Here is a 21,178-nt window from a genome sequence, read left to right as displayed (position 1 = left end):
CTTTAGGATCTTGTGACACCTGTTGCAAACATCTTCATACAATCAATCACTAGAACTTAGGTTTTATGGCAAAGGGGACAAAAAAGCGCACAATAAAAATGTTTCCTTTTTTTATTGGTTATAATTTTCACATTATTAGTGTAAATTGTTGGCTTTGGTGTAGATTGTGGTAATGTGTGTTTAAGTGAGCATGAGCAATAACGGATATAAATGTGTTATAAAATGCTTCCCACATACAGTGACTGTTTCAGCTGATGCTGTATTTATCTTTATAGAATCTCATTCTGTACTCTTCCTCTAGAACTGACCTTGTATGACCCATCGCTCTATCCGACATTTGGCATGGTCACACATTCCTGCGATAGCAGTTGTTTTTGGAAGACATTTGTATTGTCCTGCTTCATCTCCTCTGCTTCCCGCTGTCTGGATCAACTTGCCTCCTGCAGCAGGAAAGTGACCGCCAAGTTTTGTCCTATTAGGGGCTTTTCTTGGCATTAGTATTGTGGAGTTACACTGCTCTTCTGTGATTACTTCCTGGAGAGTCAAACATCTGGGACTGCTTCCAGGGAAGATTCCTTGAAGAGTCTTGAACCTTTTAGCCTTTGAATAATTCAGAAAAAAACTCTTGTTCAATGCTTTTTATTGGCTTCCTATAGATATAAAAGCAGACATTATATAGACATTGAAGATCTTCTTTTCCCAAGTCCCTTTCCCCACTCTCAGATTAAAATTCTAGGTTAAAGTAGATCCAAATTGAACTGAAGAATGTTTCGTTTGCTCAATTAATTGGGTATCATAAATAAATAAACATTAAATAAATAAAACAAATAAACATTTTTTGGTAAAAAAAAATATATTTTTTTCGGGTTTTCCCATTCCCCGTTAAGGCTTGTTCCTGAAGCCATTTCCTCCGGCAGGAATCCCGGAAATGGTAAAATGGCGATATCCACCTATAGTCCCTGATATGGCAAGCTGACAATGCAGGAGAATAACTGGGGGACAAGAAAGAACATTATCACCATATACCAGCAATGAGAACTTTTATGGCAGTATCATGATGGGTTATCTATCCTAAAAGAAGTTTTAGATTTAGGATAAATGGAAGTGACTTTGGAAAGTTATATTAAAGACATTCTACTGATATATTTTATATCACTTTTATATTTTTTCTTCTAATTTGATTTTCTCTATAACCTAACATTTTTTTATTCTGGGAACCAGGGGCTTCCTAATACAGGATTAGTTAGGTTTCGGATTATTCTCAAAGAATTTCGTGCCTGATGTAATTTTATTTCCCAGTGACAGGTTGCCTTTTAAATGTTTGATTCAACTTTTCTTCCAATAATGCATTTCACAGCAGATGAAGAGAATTGAGCCATGTGATCAGCAGCTGTTCTAACAGAGAGAGGGGTCCGGCTCATTGCACCGTCCAGTTGTCTCTCGGAGAAGGGGGCCGGCCCATTGCACCGTCCAGTTGTCTCTCGGAGAGGGGTCCGGCCCATTGCACCGTCCAGTTGTCTCTCGGAGAGGGGTCTGGCTCATAGCCCCCTCCACTTGTGTCATGCATTAGGTCCCCTGTGCTACTCTCTTGGTGGGATTATCCTTGTAATAGGATAACATCTTGGACTGTGTTGGGGTTTTGTTTGTTTTCTTCTTGGAAGAATTCCAGTTCGGAACAAACAGCTTTTTGTAGATAACAGTTCTAGCTGTGAAATCAGATTTTGGGATTCTTTTCTATTTAAGCATTTGCAGCAAAACAAATCTCAACTTGTATTACATTACAATAGTAAGTCCAATAAGTCCCCGTGATGAAGGAAAGGTGGGGGGTTGGGTTTAGACTCCAGTTCCTTGCATTGTTTTTATGCTGTTTTTGACCCCCTTGGAGTTTTGGGTGTTACAGAACATTGTAAGATGTTCCAAAATTACCTATTGCATTCTCCCTAGTATAAAAAATTAACCAAGCCAGCAAGGGTGGTGGAATACTCTAGCAGTGATCACATCAGGTTCTTAAAACCCGTTTTAGAATAAGTAGAAAATGCTTAGAACACCTGCCAGGGTTTATAGCTTTGAAAATTGAGGTGATGAAACACTACAATGTGTCAGTTCCTGGAAAAGCCAGCTTGTATGCAAGAAAACTGAGAACACCATGTCAAATGGATTGGTCCAAAAAATAATTTTTGTTTTTAAATAAAAATAATTACCTAAAAGTGGCCCCTAAAATGTGTGTGAACTATCCATAGACCTATTTATTGTGGTTATTAATAATTCATGTCTGTGATTGTACAACTTGGTGCTCTCATTTCTTCACCCCATGCAAAGTTTTACTTTCTTGTAAAGAATCTTGGGAAATTTGGGTTCTCTTTTCACCTTCTAATAGGTCTCTTGTTCCAGTGACAGTGATCAGAGGACTTTTCTCACTTAGGAGAGACTTCTTCTCACTTGCTGTTGTGTCTCAAGGACAGAAGAAATGTAAAGGCTCTTTCTGGCTTCTATTGGTTTCATATTTTGGGCTCGTGTTTTATGCACTTGATACATTTAACCAGTTTTCTTTAACTCACCATGGTTTGCCAAAGTTGACATATTTGGTGGATGGACCCTTTATTTGTGTTGGTTTTACAGTCTGGCGTTTAGCCTGCAGCGTGCTCTGTGCAGTGACAAGACGTTATCTCTCTTTGTATTCCTGGAAGTGCTGCCTTCACTTGCTGTAACAAGGTCGTTTCCTTTTTGTTGACTCAGTTTTACATTTTTCCCTCTGTACATCTTTCCCCCATCAATGAGCATGCATGTGACTGTATGTTAAAAGGGCGGGAGGGGTGAGGATCTTCTACTAAGAGGTCTTAACATATTCTGTGAGAGGTGCACAGAAAAAATGGAATTTGGGGATATCACTGTGCCTTTTGCCTCATCAAGGTAAAGTGCATCAAGAGGGAAACACAAAATGTGAAAACTGTATGAAGGTAAAAGAGAGTCTCCGTCCGCTTTATGCACCACTGGCATATATCTCAGTCACTCCAACTTCTGTGCTGTCCTATACCCAGGGTAACCCACACGGAAATGACTGAAGTGTTACCTGCCACTCATGGTTGGAGGTCAAATCTTTTTTTTCTCTGTTGTAGGCATCGGAAATTACCATTGAGCTGACCACCTCTCCCCAAGAAAAGCCTGACGCAAGCAATCTGGTCTTTGGCTCTGCATTTACTGATCACATGTTCATGGTCAACTGGTCAGTGCAGAAAGGGTGGGAGAAGCCAGCCATCAAACCTTTCCAGAACATTCCTATCCACCCTGCCTGTTCTGCACTTCACTACGCCATCCAGGTGAGTGAGGGAACCAAAAATGACATCTCCTAGCTGTTTTATACAATTGTTGTTGTAAAGTCCATAGTCATGTCACTAACTGTCCCTCAAAGGGGCTCACAATCTAATGTCCCTACCATAGTCATATGTCTTTAATACAGTCTAAGGTCAATTAAAGGGGAAAGCCAATTAAGCATGTTTTTGAAATGTGGGAGCAAATCAGAGTACATGGAGGAAACCCATGCAAACATGGGGAGAACCTACAAACTCTATACAGAAATAGTCCTGGCTGAGATTCAAACCTGGGAACTAGTGCTGCAAAGGCAAGAGTGCTAACCGTGCTGCCCCTAATATATAGAAGCAAACTCATTCTGAATCAATAAGGTAACAGTGGAATTCTAACCATGACTATTTAATATTAAAGCTAAACTCTGACCCAGTGAGTTAGTGTTCTGCAAAGACAGTCCATCCAGGAAAGCAGGTTTTTCAGAAGGAGGTCAAAGTAGAAGAATTTCTTTGAAATCCTTGAATCTTGTGCAGTGTTATCCTATAGAGATCATATTTATTTTTAGCTATAAGCTTCTACTCGAGCCTGGTAAAATTAACCCTGGTGATGGTTTGTGTTGGGAAGATTTGATAATTTGTATTTTTTCTGTAAAATGTATCCTATGAATTGTATCGTTCAATCATCATTTCTATCTTTCAGCTCTTTGAAGGAATGAAGGCTTACCGTGGTGTGGATGGTAAGATCAGATTGTTTCGACCTCAACTCAACATGGAACGAATGCTGCGCTCTGCCATCAGAATGACCCTTCCAGTATGTGAGAAAAACATTTTTTTATAATGTATCTGTTTTATTACATTGCAGTCGAGAGCACCACAGTCGTAGCTAGCAGCTTAATAAAATAAAAAGCATCAGAAGATAGTGTATATATCATTTCTGAAATGCATTGCATCACATATGCATTACCATATAGTGCAGTGCCACACACATTACAGAAAGACAATTGTGTGAATGGGCCTATTCATTTATGCTATTGTTTCGCTGTAAGGCATTTTCTACCACAGCATGTGGCAAAGCATACCAATCATTTTGAATGGCACCCCAAGTCACCATGCCCACACACATGCATTTTTGTGCAGTGCTTTGCCAGAAATGGTACATGCGTTTTTTCGGTACTTTATTACAGTCACCACAATGGTGTGAAAGTTGCTAGACTTGCAGAAAATGTAAATATATCAGTCTGTATTCACCCTAATTGTACTGTTGAGTGCAGGCTATCACTTTGGCAAAACTACTAAAGACTAGTTTTAGGGCTCATCCTGATTGTGGCTTTTCTTGCACTTATATAGGACATAAATCAGTAGCGATGTATATATTTTGTTTATTGTGTTAATGTGTGCAACCCAAGTAGTGTGGCCAGGAAAATATATCCATCTGCACACTCTGTATACCTACACACAGTCATAGTCCTATCAAAGCTAAATACCTGACTGCACCTTGACAGTTTGTTGCTTTTAATACGAATATGGGTTCTGTTCTCTGGTGGGAAACCTTAAATGACATATGGGGTGTACAGACCTAGAACTCAACACATGGCTGGTGAGGACCTCCTAAAATATGCACAGGAGGTATTCAGACCTAGAAACTTGGCACAGGAACGTTGGGAATGTCTTATAATGAGCCAACAGGTGTGCAGGCCTGGATTTCACCAGTAAAAGTAAAATTTCCAACATCAACCAAAACTGACATATCAGGAAGTGTGTGCAAATGTCTTCATTTTCAGAGAACTTTACTCTAATGATATTTGTGTTTCCAGCCATTCGATAAGAAGGAGCTTCTGGAGTGCATCAAGAAACTGATAGACGTTGACAGAGAATGGGTGCCAAAGTCAACCAATGCCAGTCTGTACATCCGTCCCATCTTCATGAGCGCCGAGGTGAGATTTTATTCTGATTGGAATTCATGGTCAGTGTATATATAGCCAGACTGCACAGGATCATTGCTGTGACTAACTGGAGCATCAGATAAATGGGTGATAATGGGTGATTTTGGGGTCCCTGGGATCCATTTCATTGATCAATACAATTGGCAGCCACTCCAAAACTGTTTTGATGTTTTAATATTTAACAATCATCAGACTTCAGTTAATCACACAGATACGTTTTTTTTGGGTAGGACAATGGTTAGGTTCTCTAAGGAAATGATAGTAAATGTTTTCACAGAGAGGGGGAAATGCCCTATAACTAGTTGTTCCTGGGACAGGTGTCCCTTTTGGAAAAATTTCCATACCTTCCCATTACAACTAGTATTCTGATGAGAACTGTAATATTTTGGATTTCCCATTTTCCTCTTTTAAAATGGTAATTAGGATTAATTAAGAGGATAAATCTACCTAATTGGGATGTAGACAGCAGTAAAACCTGACAAAAGTTCTAATCTTTTCCTTTTCAAAACTTTGAAAGAAGCCTGTTACACTTTCATTTTGCCATCTGTGTTTCATTAGAAAGGTTTTCATTTCCTGTCCTGTAAATTCGGAGAATATCATTCCAATGACGCGTTTCGCAACTTAAGCTTTCTCAGAACTCATGAGACTGGTATCATATTTTGGCTCATATCTACCAGATATTAAAATGAGAAATAGCCACAACTACTACTGTAATTTTTTAAGATGGCAAAATCAAAAAGAGACGAGACCAAACAGCCCCAGTATCCACCATCAACCCAACATCTCAATTTTATAAATAAGCTTAATGGGAGGGCCTTTTCATAAGGTCCTGCTGCATTTGGTGTTCAGAGTTTATCACAGACACCTTCCCCTCTTTGAATTCATTCAATTTCTTTAGTCTTTAGGCCTGTGTGTAACTGTGGTAGTAGTTGTGGCTGTTTTTAGTATTATTACCTGTTAGAAATGATCCTAATTATGATACCAATCACATCAGTCCTGAGGACACTTATGTGAAACGCGTTAAACACCCTGTGAGATTGAATGTACAACTAAAGTCCTTGTTACAGCAAATATATCATATGTGCTTATACCTTGTAATTCATGCCTTAAAAGTTCCTTAAATTGGTTTGCAATGACAGAGACTCAAGACAGCATTTGTGAGCAACTCCAGAGAACTAACACCCACATACAGTCCTGGAAGGGTCACCCCTCCATGGCATGGTGATCATGGTGCCATCCTAGGTTTTCTGCATCCCTTTCACCCCCTTACCTGTTTACAGCAGAGGAGTCTGTTCAACTCTGCAAGATTGAAGCATAGGCTGGAGTTCAGATTTGAGATTTTGTTTTTGGATTCTGTATATGTGATCGTACTTCTTTTATCAATTTGAGTTTTTTTTCTCACATCTGCAGCCCTCTCTTGGTGTGAAGAGACCATCCAAGGCTGTATTATTTGTCATCCTTAGCCCAGTCGGGGCTTATTTCCCAAGTGGAGCTTTTAATCCGGTGTCACTATGGGCTGATCCAAAGTATGTGCGTGCCTGGAAGGGAGGCACCGGGGACAGCAAGGTCGGAGGGTGAGTGTTACTTTATATCTTTTTGCAGTTTCCATCCTAAATGGCATGATAACCTCAGTGTGATACATAATTTGGGGGAAACACATTCTAACCCCAGGGGAATTTGGTATGTCTTGGCTCAGTAAGTACTCGGCATACTCAAATCTTTGCCCTGAATTGGCAAAATACTTTAATAAAGGCTCTATGTCTAACCATTAATGACCTGGGATTGTCTCATTAACTAAGAACTCCACAAACCCAGTTTATTTTTGGCTTAGAAAAAAATGATAATGCATATTAGACTTTCCATCAGTTATCACGTTTCCTAGTCAGCATTTGCAGAACAATGACTGATCCGGAGTTGCACTTTACAGATGTGTTTACCTGTTGTGTCCCCAAGGAATTATGGCAATGCCCTCTTTGCGCAGTATGAGGCTCAGGATGCCGGCTGTCAGCAGGTCCTCTGGTTATACGGAGAGGATGAGCAGATCACTGAAGTCGGGACAATGAACCTCTTCCTCTATTGGACAAATGAAGATGGAGGTAGGTTATTCATTTCTATATAGGAAACTTGTACATAGACATCAATCACTTTTGAGTTCTTGCTGTAAATAAAATTTGCCTGGCTGTTACCTGAAGCTAAACTCTAGGCAGATAAAATAAGTAATGCAGGTTTCTATTCATTAAAACATATTTATTTATGTATGTATAAAGCTGACCGATGAGCTACAGTTTCCCTGTTATTCTGTACTCATTTGTCATGTATTGTTTTATTTAAATAAACTCCTTTTCTGTAATTTGGTTTAAAAATTTTCAATAAAAATACAATAAAAGTGACCAGTTTAGGTGACCTGGTATCAGCCTTTTGCGATCCTTGTACTGATACTTTTTTTTTTTAATAAATATATTTTATACCTATCTACGTGCAAAAGATGATCATTTACCTGTCATTAAATATTACACACCGAGACTATGTAATGTAAAAGTTGTGCGTTCTGTGGAACCATGAAGCAGCAGGACAGAGAGCACAGATCTGGGTGCTGGCAGATGGTCTGGAGACAAATTAATTTTAGATCCAATTTACAGCTTAAAGATTCCTTTACTAAAGAAAATAAGAGAAAGGCAAAGACACAGTTGTGTTAGTGACTACAGTCTGGGAGATCTAAGCAGAATGTTTCCTGGTCTTATTTGTAGTCACATACTGGGGTTCTGCTAAATAAATTCTTCCTCTCTGGTATACACGATAGACCTAACCTAAATACAAGTTTGGCAAGACTACACTTTCTTTTTTGAAAATACTCTGATCTACTGGCGGAGTTTGACCCCTTATCCGTCTATCTCATTTCCCCTAAAATACTCTGTTTGGGGACTCCTTCCTCTATCTACCCTTCTCCTGAAATACTCTGCACTACTGGAGGATTCTGCTCTTCCTTATTTTTAATTATTTTCTCCTGATATAATTTGTACTATTGGATGACTCTGCTCCTTCCTCTATCTATATCCCTTCTCCTGAAATACTCTGCACTTATGGAGGATTCTGCTCTTCCCTCTATCCAGTTATTTTCTCCTGATACAGTTAGTTCCTGAGTTAGGGACATCCGACATATGGACGACACCTAGATATGAATGGGGGGGGGGCTTCCCTGCTTGCTTGTGTGCAGGATGGAGGCTTGATAGGGGGGCGGTTTTGCATGGCTTGCAGAAGAAATCTTTTGCTAAACACAGCTGAGGTTGTGGGTGATCTTAGGGGGGTGAACTCTTCTCTAATATCTTGTAACTCTTTAATGACCAAGAAAAAACTCTGCAGTTGTTTCTTTTTGATTATCAAAGCACAGCTTGGTCCAGAACTTAATGAATGTCTAGGCTCCATAAAGATTTGGGGTTTTTTTGTGCTTTTTTTGTGATTAACTCACAGTGAGGATTTTATACTGTAACTGATACCGTACATACAAATTCAACAAAGAATAAACCTACAGTCCCTATCACGTCTGTAACCCGGGGACTACCTGTATACTCTGTACTGTTGGAAGACTGCTCCTTCCTCTATCTATTCCTCTTTTTCTGAAATACTCTGTACTGCTACAGGACACTGATCCTTGCTCTAACTTTAGCTCCTAAATCTCCAGGGTGAGATATTAGTAAATATCAGTGTATTTATATTGTCGGATCACTTACCTCTCTCAGAATCAATGCTCTGTATCTGTCAGCCAGTGTTTCACCTGCAGTATAAATACAGGTAGATGTGTGGATCTATTTATCTGTTACTCAGATGCTTCCAGGACTTAAGACATGAGTTACAACAAACTCCCCCTTAGTAGAAATCCCTGACTCTGTATTTCTGCTGACCCCACAAAGTTTTATCCGGGAACCCCAGGAGTCATATTCCTCTTCCTGGCAGATTCACAGATAATATGACACCTGACTCCCGGGGCCCCATTCATAAAAAAGGTCTCTCAGCAGGTGGCTCGGCCATGGCAGCACATCTAAGGAATCTAAAGATGGACAGGAGAATACAATATACAACTGAGCAAAAAGAGTTTAGAATCTTTAAATAGCAAATTGTGTAACTATTACCTTCAGTAGTCCAATCATGTGAAAAGAAAATCCCTGTTCACTCCAATCATTTGCATGAATAATTAATGATTTGCATTAATGTGAACAAAGTAAACCGAAGTGTGCTCCCATATGATAGGATAATTGAAGGTAATATTCATCCAATTTATTTTTCAGAGATTCTTATTTTCTTTAGTAAATAAACTTCCATTTCCTCTTTAATGATTATTTTTGATATTTATTTTAGTACTATTCTTTTATTGGGTGAAGGGCTGGGTTGGGTATTTCATTATGTTTTCTATACTAGTGCAGTTAGGAATTGTGAATCACCTATAGGGTGACTATTATTATTATTATTATTATTATTAGTTGCAGTTATTTCTTCACTGACAGCTGAAAGGATTGGTTAACTATCCAAAGAATTTTTAATTCTCTGTGACCTTCACAATTCCAATTGCCAGTAACCACTATAACTCAATTAATTATTTTGCAGAACTAGAACTGGCTACTCCCCCCCTCGATGGAATCATTCTTCCTGGAGTTACAAGGCGTAGTATACTAGACCTCGCCGCCAAATGGGTGAGTACTTTGTACAAAGCTGAATCAAGACTTTTTAAGGTGAGGATGTGTGCAATCACTTCACCCCCCAGGCCATTTAATTTGGGTCTAAAAAACAAATACAAATGTTTACATGCAAAAGGGTAAAATAGTGCAAATGTAAAAAGAAGTTAATAAAATAATGTTTTCGGTTGTAAAAAAAGCTAATTAGGTTTAACTACAAAAGAGTTGATTTGCCTCATTCACTAGAATAATAAATTTAACTATAATTCCAATTTTCCCAGCACAATCTAATAAAACTTTATTATATAGCTTATTAAATATTTTATTTTAGGCTTTGACATATTCCAATGTGCTGTACAGAGAACAATGACGACCCCTAGTGGACATAGGAATATGGAACTACAGAGTATAATAATGTACTGCAGGTGCATTTCATCTGTGCAGGGCAGACTTCTCCATAAATAGGACTTTTCACCTGCACCGTACTTGGTGCTCATTTATTATAGTCAAAATAAAAAAATTATTATAAATAAAATAAAATACATTTTAAAATAATAAAGGACCCAATTTTTTTTCACTGTACTGTTACCTAGAAACTTGTTAGCCCTTTTGTGATAGCAAAAAAATGACATTAAAATAAAAGCAATGGAAACATAAAATATTAGCACAATGTGTAAAAATTCAAGAACAAAAAAAGAAAAAAAGGACCCACAGCCTTGCCCATATGCATATATTGACATTTGCTTAACACATCCTGGGTATAGCCAAGTACACCAGAATCCTTTTTTCAACTAAGCAGCTGTAATGGTCACCTATTTTAGTTTTTTTTTTTAATAAAACAGGGAATCTAAAACTTCCTGGTAAATGTTTAAGGGAATGTCTGGATTATCTGTTTTATAAAAAGTGCCCTTTGAGTAACATCACTTTTTGACTCTTAGCTGTTTAACATACATTTTTCAGCTTTGAGATACTTTGTATCTACAGGTAGTCCCTGTGTTAAGGACATCGGACATACGAACGATTCCTAGATACAAACAGGGATTCCCTGCTCGCTTGTTTGCAGGACGGAGGCTTGATGGGGGAGGGGGTGATTTGCATGACTTGCAGAAGTCTTTTGCCAAACACAGCTGAGGTTGTGGGTGATCTTAAGTTCTTTCTGCAGCCTCTTGCAACTCTTTAATGACCAAGACAAATTCTGCAGTTGTTTCTTTTTGCATATCAAAGCACAGAATGTCCAGGCTTCTTAAAGATTTTTTTTTTTGCTTTGTGAATAATTTTTTAGTTACAGTTATGTTTTTATACAGTAACTGACACTACGCTGCCTAATAATATGTTGAGACAAACATCTGTCCTAGTTGTATTTATTAAAATAATGTACCTGTTCCGACTTACATACAAATTCAACTTAAGAACAAACCTACAGTCCCCATGTAGTATGTAACCCGGGAACTAACTGTATTGTATTTATTCTGGCAGATCCAAGTATTCACAGTTCAGAATGAGGATTCTGTTATTGCATATTGGGGCTTTTTGTTAAACCTGGGTCCAGCATAAGCCAGAATTTTATTTTAAAGTAATTTCCCCTGTAAAAAAAAATGTAAAAATGTAAGGAAAAGGTAAAATCCAGCAACCATTAGGCAATTTTTTTCAATTTGTTCCTAATGACAGGGAGAATTTAAGGTGTCTGAGCGTTACCTCACCATGAAGGATCTGATAACAGCATTGAAGGAGAACCGGGTGAAGGAAATGTTTGGTGCTGGCACGGCTTGTGTGGTTTGTCCAGTTGGAACCGTACAGTACAAGGGAGAGGTGAGACTGAGCTGTGCTGACTGCTGGAGATTTAGATATAAGTAGATATAATCGGCTTCTCAGCTTTTTTTTCACGAGAAACACTAAGAATGAAGAATATTGTTCTATGTATTTTTTATTTTATTTGATCTTTTTTTCTTTTTACATCTTTTTTAACTACTTTTTTTGGCTTTTTTATATTTCTTATTTATTTTTGACATATTTTTCCAGAAAGCCAAAAAGTAGAATAATAGAGGAACAAAAAAATTTAAATTTAAAAGGGAATATTTAAATCCCTTTTTAAAACATATAAATAAAAACAAATTACAATAGGCCAAACCTACAACATGCTACATTGAATAAAAACTTGCCATATTTTGGATTTCCACAGAACTTGAATATCCCAACAATGGAGAATGGACCTAAAATTGCTGCTCGTGTATTGAAGGAGCTGGTTGATATCCAGGTGAGGTATTATGTCCTTGCTCCTATTTGGAGGTAGAAGTGCTTTACACGGTTTACACTAATATGTTTATTTAATAGGGATCAAATGTAGCAGTTTCAGAAAGGACAGCTGACATGCTGTCATAGTGAACATGTGATCATAAACCATATTGGTTGGTTCAAAGTTGTTTGTGGAGACCTGAACTGAGATATACAGCATGAGCTGACATTTAGCAGTCTGCACTAATGCACGCTGCTAGCTGTCAAATGAGGACGGTAGTTTGATGATACTTAATTTCAAGGTATCTTGCTGAGCAGCGTAAATATATAGATTACAATTGGGAAGATGTTCAGAGAAATCTATTTTGTATATATATCAATTGAAAAATAAACCAAGGTTCCTATTTTTACCTGAAAATATAGAAAAATGTTTTGACTCAAATATAAACCTAGGGCACAAAATGTGGCAGTTACGGCTAGAATTTAAAACCGTAATCAATGAAAATTAAGTTGAATAAATAAACATTTAAAAAAAAATGTGCATGAATTAAAGTGAGTAAATAGCACAAATGATGTGTTAATTTATTTAGGGGAAAACATTTAAATCACATAGGCTGAGTCAGTTTATCCTTTTTCCATTTTTTTATATATATAGCAAATATATATTATATATATATATATATATATATATATATATATATATATATGCATTTTGTACTTTAGAGTTGGTTACGATGGGTGCTTTTAAGTTATCTTATCAATAGTGCATTATTGTTGGCCATCAGTAGATGACACTGTGGCCTCATGTAACATGCGTAACAAATTATGTCTCAAGTCTCATATAGCAAGAGTTTTTTACACACTTTACATGAGGACACAGCACCACCTAGTGGTGCTGCCTAAGTATAAACCAAGATTTTCTGTTGACATTTTGGTGATGGTAGTGGTAGTGGTGGTGGTGGTGGTGGTGGTGGTGGTGGTACTTAATTATATAGTTGTTTTTGGTCAATGTTTTTCCTTTTTTGTATGTTTGTAAATTGAATTAAGTCTAATGTTGCCCCTATTTTTAGATTGGCTTGTAATTTTTCATTTTTTGTATGGTTCCAGTATGGAAGGACAGAGAGCTCCTGGACCGTAGTGGTGGACAGCTCCTAGATATCATCCTGATTCGTGAACACAAGACATAGAAGTAGAGCCCGCTGTATAGTGTCTCCTGGTGTATTGTGGGTGTTGGTGTTCCTGTCTCTGGGTTAAGCTAATAGCAACCTTTCCTAGATATAGAAGTCTGTGAAACACAAAAAACACTTTTCCCAATCGTATCTTGAATGAGACGTCGTAGATGTCAATCGGAAAATATCAATTGGAAATGATCCTCCAATGCACCATTATCAGGGCATGATGTGAAGACTCTCCCTCTGTATTTGCTCTAATGTGGAACAATCAGGGTTTTAGGCATTATTAGATGGTGTGTTTTATTACAATGTGAACATTTCTGTATCTGAAGCAGCCAAGAGATGTTTTATACTTCAAATTATCACAGAGCAATATATGATGAAGCACAAGGTTTCCAGAGCACAAAACATTATCACAGACTTTCTGTAGAATTTTTGTATTATCACTGCAATTTCGAAATGCTTGGACGTGTAGTTCAGTAACATATAGAGATCCCCATTATTTCCCATCCCCTCAACAGAAATAAGATAATAGATCAAGAATAGAGAGACCCTGTCAGGACAGCCAGTACCTGACACAACGGAGGTTCGTGCCATTGCCCAGATCCGGGAGGTGATGCTCAGGGATAAGAATGATTAGGACTAAACTGATCTGAATGCCAAAAAGAAACTTGCTGACCCCTTAACTCTGAAATTTCACTGAACTTCTTTGGAAAAATGTAATAAAAAAATTTAGGGGGGGTGATTATTATTATATTTTTGGGTGGTTGTTTATTTGATTTCGTGTTGTGTGTGTTGTATTTGCATTTTTATTTCTCTGTTGTTTCTTTATATTTTTATTTTACTTTTTTTGCTGTCTGTTTTTATTTGGAAAAAAAACATGACCCGCTAAAGCAGGGGTGTAAACTCTGTTAAAATCTTGTCTGCAACGTCCTTTTGTTTTTGGCCCTCAAAGGAATCCTAAATATGAATTGCAGATGGCCCACCGCTGCATTGAAATAGCACCACTACTACAATTCCCGGCATCACTCACGTCTATAGACCAGCGGGCTCTCTGCCTATGCATGGCCCCGCATTAGACTATTTTCTTGATGCAGGGAATTGTAGTAGCGGTGCTATTTCAGTTTCAAGTTTGGCCCACAACTTTGTCTAAGTTTTTAATTTTGGCCCACTGTGTATTTGAGTTTGACACCCCTGCTATAAGGGTTGATTTTTGGCAGAAGAACAGGCCCAGAATAGGTGAAAGGAGTTTTGTTTTACTGTCCAGTGCCATTTAAAAGCAAATGTAACCCCCCACACACATTTCACCTTCTTTTTTTACTTCAATACTTTTTTTTAAAAAGTGTAACGTTTCGCTGAAATCTCCTGATTTCCACTGAAATTAAAGAAATTACACATTTCGATTTTGCTCATCCCTTGCAGTACCAGTACAGCTGGAGCAGCATGTCACATCCTGGCCTTATCTGTTGTGCCCCTTCCAGAAGGCATTTAGCAAATCTGGCATTTGGGATTTTTTAATGTGACATAGCAACAGATGTCCTGATGGGTAATCAAAAGAGGTAACAAACATAAACTCAATGGGAAACTATTTAAAAATTATAAAAAAAAAATCAGAAAAGTAAATTGTAAAGTATATATGTAATGTTTAGGAAACTAATGTGCAGTGTATTTATCTGAGCTGCTACTGAATGTTATAAAGATCAAATGGCAATTATGTATTGTGGAGGTTGCTGTTGAACTACAAACTCCAGTATACACTACCAGCTTCCAGGATGACACAAAACACAGTGGGTGGGTAGTAGGTTTTGCTGAGTCTCATAGTTCCTCTGGTTGGCCAAGGATTATCACTCAGGAAATGAACTCTGTGTTGGAAACTATATCCCAGCGTCATTTCTCATTCATTCTGCCCTGATATGGGTCCTGAAGATTTTACATATATCTGACAAATGTTCACAGATACTCCTTGGCTTGTTCTTTAAACTCTACTGCTTGCTGCTTATGTCATATAATGAATGATCTGTATTCTTTGTTTGATAAAGTTCCCTCTAGATCATTTTTATTTTAAAAAATATATATAAATGGAACCTATGAGAATAACACTATGGGGGATTTCATTTTTAGCTTGTTTGGTCTTCCTTGGCTTGATATGGTTGTTCCAGGTCACTAACTCAATGACAAGTAATAGTAAAGCAAGGATAAGACTGACCTCTCCGGGATGTCCCTTTTAGCATGTTCCATGTCTCTGCTCTGACCGGTCCCATTTGGAGTTTCTGCTTAGCGGATCACATTGGTTCTTTTCGTTCTAAATTCTGTCCGGTTCATTATAATAAAACCTCACTATTACTGTATGACAGTTGGAAAAGTGCCATCTACGCTGTTCTAGATTATAAATGAAGGTATTATTGTATTCTTTGTTGGCATAAGTAGAAAGATTGGGTCATATGATGAGACCGCGATTTTTACAAGTTTTTAAGAATTGAATATCTGTCATCATGATCTGAAACTTTAAAGAACCAATGTGTTGATTGCTGTGAAAGCAAAGATGAAGCACCATTCCCTTCCTGCATATTGTGTGATGGCAGCACAATAATCCCTCCGGATATAGTGGATTTTATACATTGGTGCAGAATGATCCAAAGTGAACAGACTGTGCAACATTTAGGTCATCTGCTAAATCTTCATGGGGATGATTCCACAATAAAACATTTCTTGGTCTTTAGGATGTTCTATAGAATATGTATTAATATTTTATCCGGTATCCGGTATAAGAGTGCAGAGCAATTTGCTGCTATTTACAAACGTTTGTAAAACAATTTATTTTTGGGAATATTTACCCTGTGGTGGTTCCCGTACGCCCTTTCATAGACAGCTCACAAGAACGGTAAGTTGGGAGTCACCATGATTCAGTCCCATAATGTAACTCATCCAAGGGGTAAACACAGTGTATGTGCCAAAATATTTCACTTTTTCCATAGAGGGGAATGGCCAGCATCTGAGATTTACCACCTTTGAGAGTCAAGACGTTTATTTTTACTGCATCATAATGCAGGATTTGCTGATCGTCTTATCTAATGGTTGAATCGGGCTAGATTTTATGTCAATCTGGCTGTTAGGGCCACTTTAGACCTGACTTAAAGGGGTACCTTCTTGAGAAAAAAAATGGAGATGTTACTCTACCAGTAATGAACGCCTGCCTCTCTGATCTCCATTTAAAACTTAATACTAATTGCTTTTATGCCAAATAAATGTAGGTTCCCAAACCATTGATACATTCATTGCATCCAAAATGATATGCCATAGGCATACCTACCTGCTGAAACCACTGTGCACCTGTGAGTTATGTGTAGGGCCCCATAACATTCACTTGGTGTGCTATGGCTGTAGATTCACCCTTTTAGAAGTTAAATAACATTATCATAACATAGTCATAAGGGATTCTAACAATCAGGAGTATTGATTGTAATGATCAGTTTATGGGTTGTCTAAACTTTTCTGGAAATACTTGTAATGTTTTATTTATGGGTCCCTAAGCACAAAAAAAAAATCCTGCAGGTTTTTAATTCATTGTTAAAGGTTCAATTTCTCTGGGTGTTCTGCAAAAGTACCCCGTGGCCGATACTGGTCCTGTTACTCTATACAAGACACACCAGAACCACAATATTTCCCCTTAGTGAACTCATTTATCTGCAGATTCTCCTCCGCTCTCTCTCCATGTGATGTGATATTCAGATCTGGCAGCTGTGAAAGTCATAGATGTCTGTTCTGTGCCAGCAATAATTCACTGTACTGTATTATCCAGTTATTTTATTGTAATCAGACCAATGGGTGACGCTTACATTGTGCAGTGTTTGTCTCATGCTGAAACACTCCAGATGTTTTGTGTTCATTTGTGCATTTCTGTGACTCTGCATAATCAATAAACAGTGTTAAAAAATAATGGTTTCGTGGTTTTACTTCACCTTTATCATTATGGAGGTAGCATGATAAATAAAACTTCCAGATATTTAGAGCCTCTTACAGAGATACAATTCTGGCCAATGCCAATGCCTTCATCTTTTAATATTAACTTGAGTTTATATGTTTATATAGTGATGGTAATATAGTGTTTATATTATCTGGTTTCCTATTCACAACCATCACCCAGGCACCATTCTGCCTGCAGCAGACTGATTACATCTGAGCCTAGGTAAAGTCATTGATTGGTGCTCATGGATGGTTTTTTGATAATAAAAAGTTGAACTTTTGATATAAAATATATATTATTGCAGAATGATGTGACATCGGGAATTTTTTTGCAGGTTTGTAAAGCTGGTCCACTTTTTTCTTTTCTAAATTATTATTTTTTAAAAAAAAGGACATCTTTGCTGAGACCATACATTATGCTGGCAGCCATTGCTGAATTTTTTGGAAATTGCTATTACACTTGTTTAAAGCTTTGAAGCTAAGGAATAAGCATGGCTGCCAGGAAACATTTCAGCCACAAAAAAATCATCAGCAGTAGCCTTTGTGTTTTCCAAAGGTCCCCTTTAGCTCTGAGAATTTAAAAATCTGTGTTTGAGGCTCACTCTCTTCTTTCAATTAAACAGTTATAGTTGTCAATTGCTTTTTGGTGCATTGACCATTACTGTACCTCCTTACGGTGATGCTTCCGATTAGCATATATCAGTGTTTATCCACTTTTTAAACTTTTATCAACCTATATATACAGTTTATATCATACATTTATATATATATATATATATATATATATACAGTAGGAAGAATGCCTCTTACATTACTGGCCAATGGAAAGAATGTCACCCAAAAAGATCATTGGTGTCAGTGGTAACTGACCTGAGAGGCACAAATTGCTCATTTCTCAAGGAACCCCCAGCAACCCCTGGAGGAACCTTGGTTAAAAATCACTAAGCTATATGTTAGTTTTTTATTCCTCCACATCTGTTCTCATGAATGCCACAGGGTGAGCCTAGGCGAAAGGCTAAATGTCAGGTAGAAAGTGCGTATGTGCGCCGTCCCACAATCCCCAGCCTTGCTAGCAAGCTCCCAACAGATGTCCATTAAATGACTTCACAAGCGATACAAGTGCGGCATAATTGCTGCACTCATTGTGGAAACCTCGAACAATATAGAGGTTTTCGATTAGCGGAGGACGGGTGCGATAACAAGGCTCTTTAGACACGCACACACATCACACGTTCATGGCAGATGGCACGTGGTGAACAAAGGCTTCTCTGTGCTTTTAATTGTGCATTTAAGAAACCTGCTAGAGAGGTAGAGACCGACGACACCGGCAAACAAGACGGATGAAACATCTGTCAGCATTGTCCCGTGCCTGGCGTCTTTGTCAGCCGCTATTACCATGGATGGAGTGATCTAGGGAAAAGCGTTTTACCTTTGTCTATAGCCTCATTTTCTGCTATTGAAATGGTTGGCGCGCTACACATTGTAGACATTGCACAATGAAGAGTGCAGCGCAAGAAGCTAATTGTCTTCGCACTCGTCTGAACAAAACAACGTGATTTAACCAGGCCGCCGGGGTTATTTATTAACCGAGAACAAGAGGCGAGTAATTGTCTCAGCACTCCATTATCTGCGCTCTTTCCACGCATTAACCGACATCTCGCTGCTCTCAGTTCGGCAGATTGGTTTGTTTAAAAAAAAAGATATATGTTATATAGTAGCTGCATTAGCAACTTTGAAAACTATTGGAAATTACCCAAAAGAATGATGACTCTTATTCTATGCAACCATGGTGATGGAATTTAGAGAGGGGATCGCCAGATTTCCCATCCTGTTGCTCCAGTTTTTCATTCCCGAAAATCCTAAAATTTAGTAAACATGTTGTATGGAATGTAGCATCCCCATTATTGTTCCAGGGTTAAAAGCACCAAGCATTTCATTTGTGATGAGATAGTACATAGTGATCCACCTGTAGATGGAAGAAGATGGTAAAATGAGAATGATCACATTTATAGTGAAAGCAGAATCTCTTTACATACTTTGCAGCACTCTACAAAGTCCGTAGTTATATGAGTAACTGTCCCTCAGAAAGGCTTACAATCTAATGTCCCTTCCATAGTCGTTCAGCAGTATTTGATATAGTAGACCAGTATGGGACAGGGAGAGAGGGTTGTCACCCTACAGCAGGAAGTGCTTTAACAGTTTCAAACTACTCAAAAAGAAAACTAACTATTCTGTTTCAGCTACATAGGCTTCTGTTGCAAACAATTGCAAATACAGGTGTACAATTTTGCCCAATGGGATACATACTGCTTTTTAGCACAGGTAGTCTTAAAGGCAGGTTGGACAGTACCGTGCATGGGTGCACACTCCAGCTACAAGGTGCAGAAACCTTCTTTTTAATGCTAGCGGTGTACTTACCTGGATCTGATCCAGTATCAGTTCATCCATTGTGCTCCAGTGCAATCAGTTTACTGATAGGCGGGTGTAGTAACAGAGAGATGGGCTCATCAGTCTGCTGCTTCTCCTTTTTCTGTTCATTTACAGGCTGGGGTTGGTGACCTGTAAGTGAACGTCAAATTACACCAGAGAAAGGTCAGGTCTCTTCCTCTTGTTATATGGGCTGTGCTGTGTGTAAATCCAAGGACTGGATGGAGAGAAATAAAAATTCTTCAGAAAAATTCTTTAAAACCTGTTCTGTCTGTGTATTTACTATAACGTAATGTTGTTTAGCCATTCTTTCCTCTCTCCAACAATTACAGACACACTTTCTGTCTGATCATTGCCGATTGCCTGGCAGACAGGAAGGAGGATGAATTCCCAGAGCTGATATCACTCCCCGACTTTAATCATTACACTGTGTTAATTAGGAAACCACTAAATACCAATTTCCAGCAGGAAGCCCATAACAGTTCCATTATTACTTGATTTGCATGTAAATTGTTGCATGAAATATGTGGGAGCATATTGTACCAATAGAACGGAAGATAAAGGACTGGGTGTAGTCAGACACATAGCACCTCCTGAAAAATACTACTATTGGATATTCTATGGAAATACCAGTGAGAATCGCAGGCGATGAGCGCCATGTATTACTATAGGAAAAAGACCAACCAGCATAGTTATTGATGGGAAAGTGAATGGTGTTCTGATATCTTAATATGTATATTGTCAATACCCATGTTAGCAAACCCTTCCTCCCTGTTCCCTAATCCTGCAGCACTTTATTTTCAAACCCATCTAATATATCTTAAAATGGATGTAAATCAAATTATTTTAAAAAGAATGCAGATCTTCTAAAACAAAAAGTTTTCTTATTACTTCACTTCCCCAAAACCTCTGTTCTCAGTTGGTTTAAAAAATGAACTTTAAAATAAAAAATAAGTTAAAATTATCTTTGTACAGAACCCTGCTGGCCCTCCCGCCATCTATTATCGTGTTTATCAACCTTTTTAACACGGGGGAACCACTGAAATAACTTTCAGGTCTCAGGGACCCCCTGATATAATTACTAAATCTACAGAATACAGTACATTAGCGTGGTAGTCAGTGGGAAGAATGGCTCTAACATGGCCTTTGGGAAGAATTTCACCCTTATGGATAGCCAAAATGACCATTGATGTCACTGATATGAGATGCACAAATTGCTCAAGAAACCTCTAGCAACCTCTAGAGCAGGGGTTCTTAACCGGGGGTATGGAAACCAAATGCTGGGGGTATATGACTCGATCTCCGGGTATTGGTATTTATTTTATTTCATGTATTGATTTATACTTAGGTACATTATTAAATCTAAAATCAAAGTAGAGAAATTGACTTGATGTGTCGGATGACATGCGAGTAGCTTTATCCATATCTGTACCCAATTCCATGCTTTTATTGCACAAAAACAACAGCAAATA

The 21,178-nt window shown here is 38.0% G+C and overlaps 1 protein-coding gene across 3 annotated transcripts in view; it reads left to right on the top strand.

Annotated features, from left to right (window-relative positions):
• The window catches only part of BCAT1 (branched chain amino acid transaminase 1), a 37,744-nt gene extending 20,491 nt beyond the window's left edge, over nucleotides 1–17,253 (top strand). For all 3 annotated transcript variants that reach the window (XM_072399929.1, XM_072399930.1, XM_072399931.1), the window contains exons 3-11: nucleotides 3,117–3,317; nucleotides 4,003–4,113; nucleotides 5,117–5,236; nucleotides 6,656–6,819; nucleotides 7,199–7,341; nucleotides 9,845–9,930; nucleotides 11,581–11,721; nucleotides 12,092–12,166; nucleotides 13,252–17,253. In XM_072399929.1, the coding sequence (XP_072256030.1) occupies nucleotides 3,117–3,317; nucleotides 4,003–4,113; nucleotides 5,117–5,236; nucleotides 6,656–6,819; nucleotides 7,199–7,341; nucleotides 9,845–9,930; nucleotides 11,581–11,721; nucleotides 12,092–12,166; nucleotides 13,252–13,299 (1,089 nt within the window). In that variant the 3' untranslated portion in view covers nucleotides 13,300–17,253. The remainder of the gene's footprint in view (nucleotides 1–3,116; nucleotides 3,318–4,002; nucleotides 4,114–5,116; nucleotides 5,237–6,655; nucleotides 6,820–7,198; nucleotides 7,342–9,844; nucleotides 9,931–11,580; nucleotides 11,722–12,091; nucleotides 12,167–13,251) is intronic.
• Nucleotides 17,254–21,178: the final 3,925 nt, after the last annotated feature.

The sequence above is a fragment of the Pyxicephalus adspersus genome, chromosome 2 (genome assembly GCF_032062135.1).
Source record: "Pyxicephalus adspersus chromosome 2, UCB_Pads_2.0, whole genome shotgun sequence".
NCBI lineage: Eukaryota > Metazoa > Chordata > Amphibia > Anura > Pyxicephalidae > Pyxicephalus > Pyxicephalus adspersus.
This window is presented reverse-complemented; position numbering and strand designations above follow the sequence as displayed.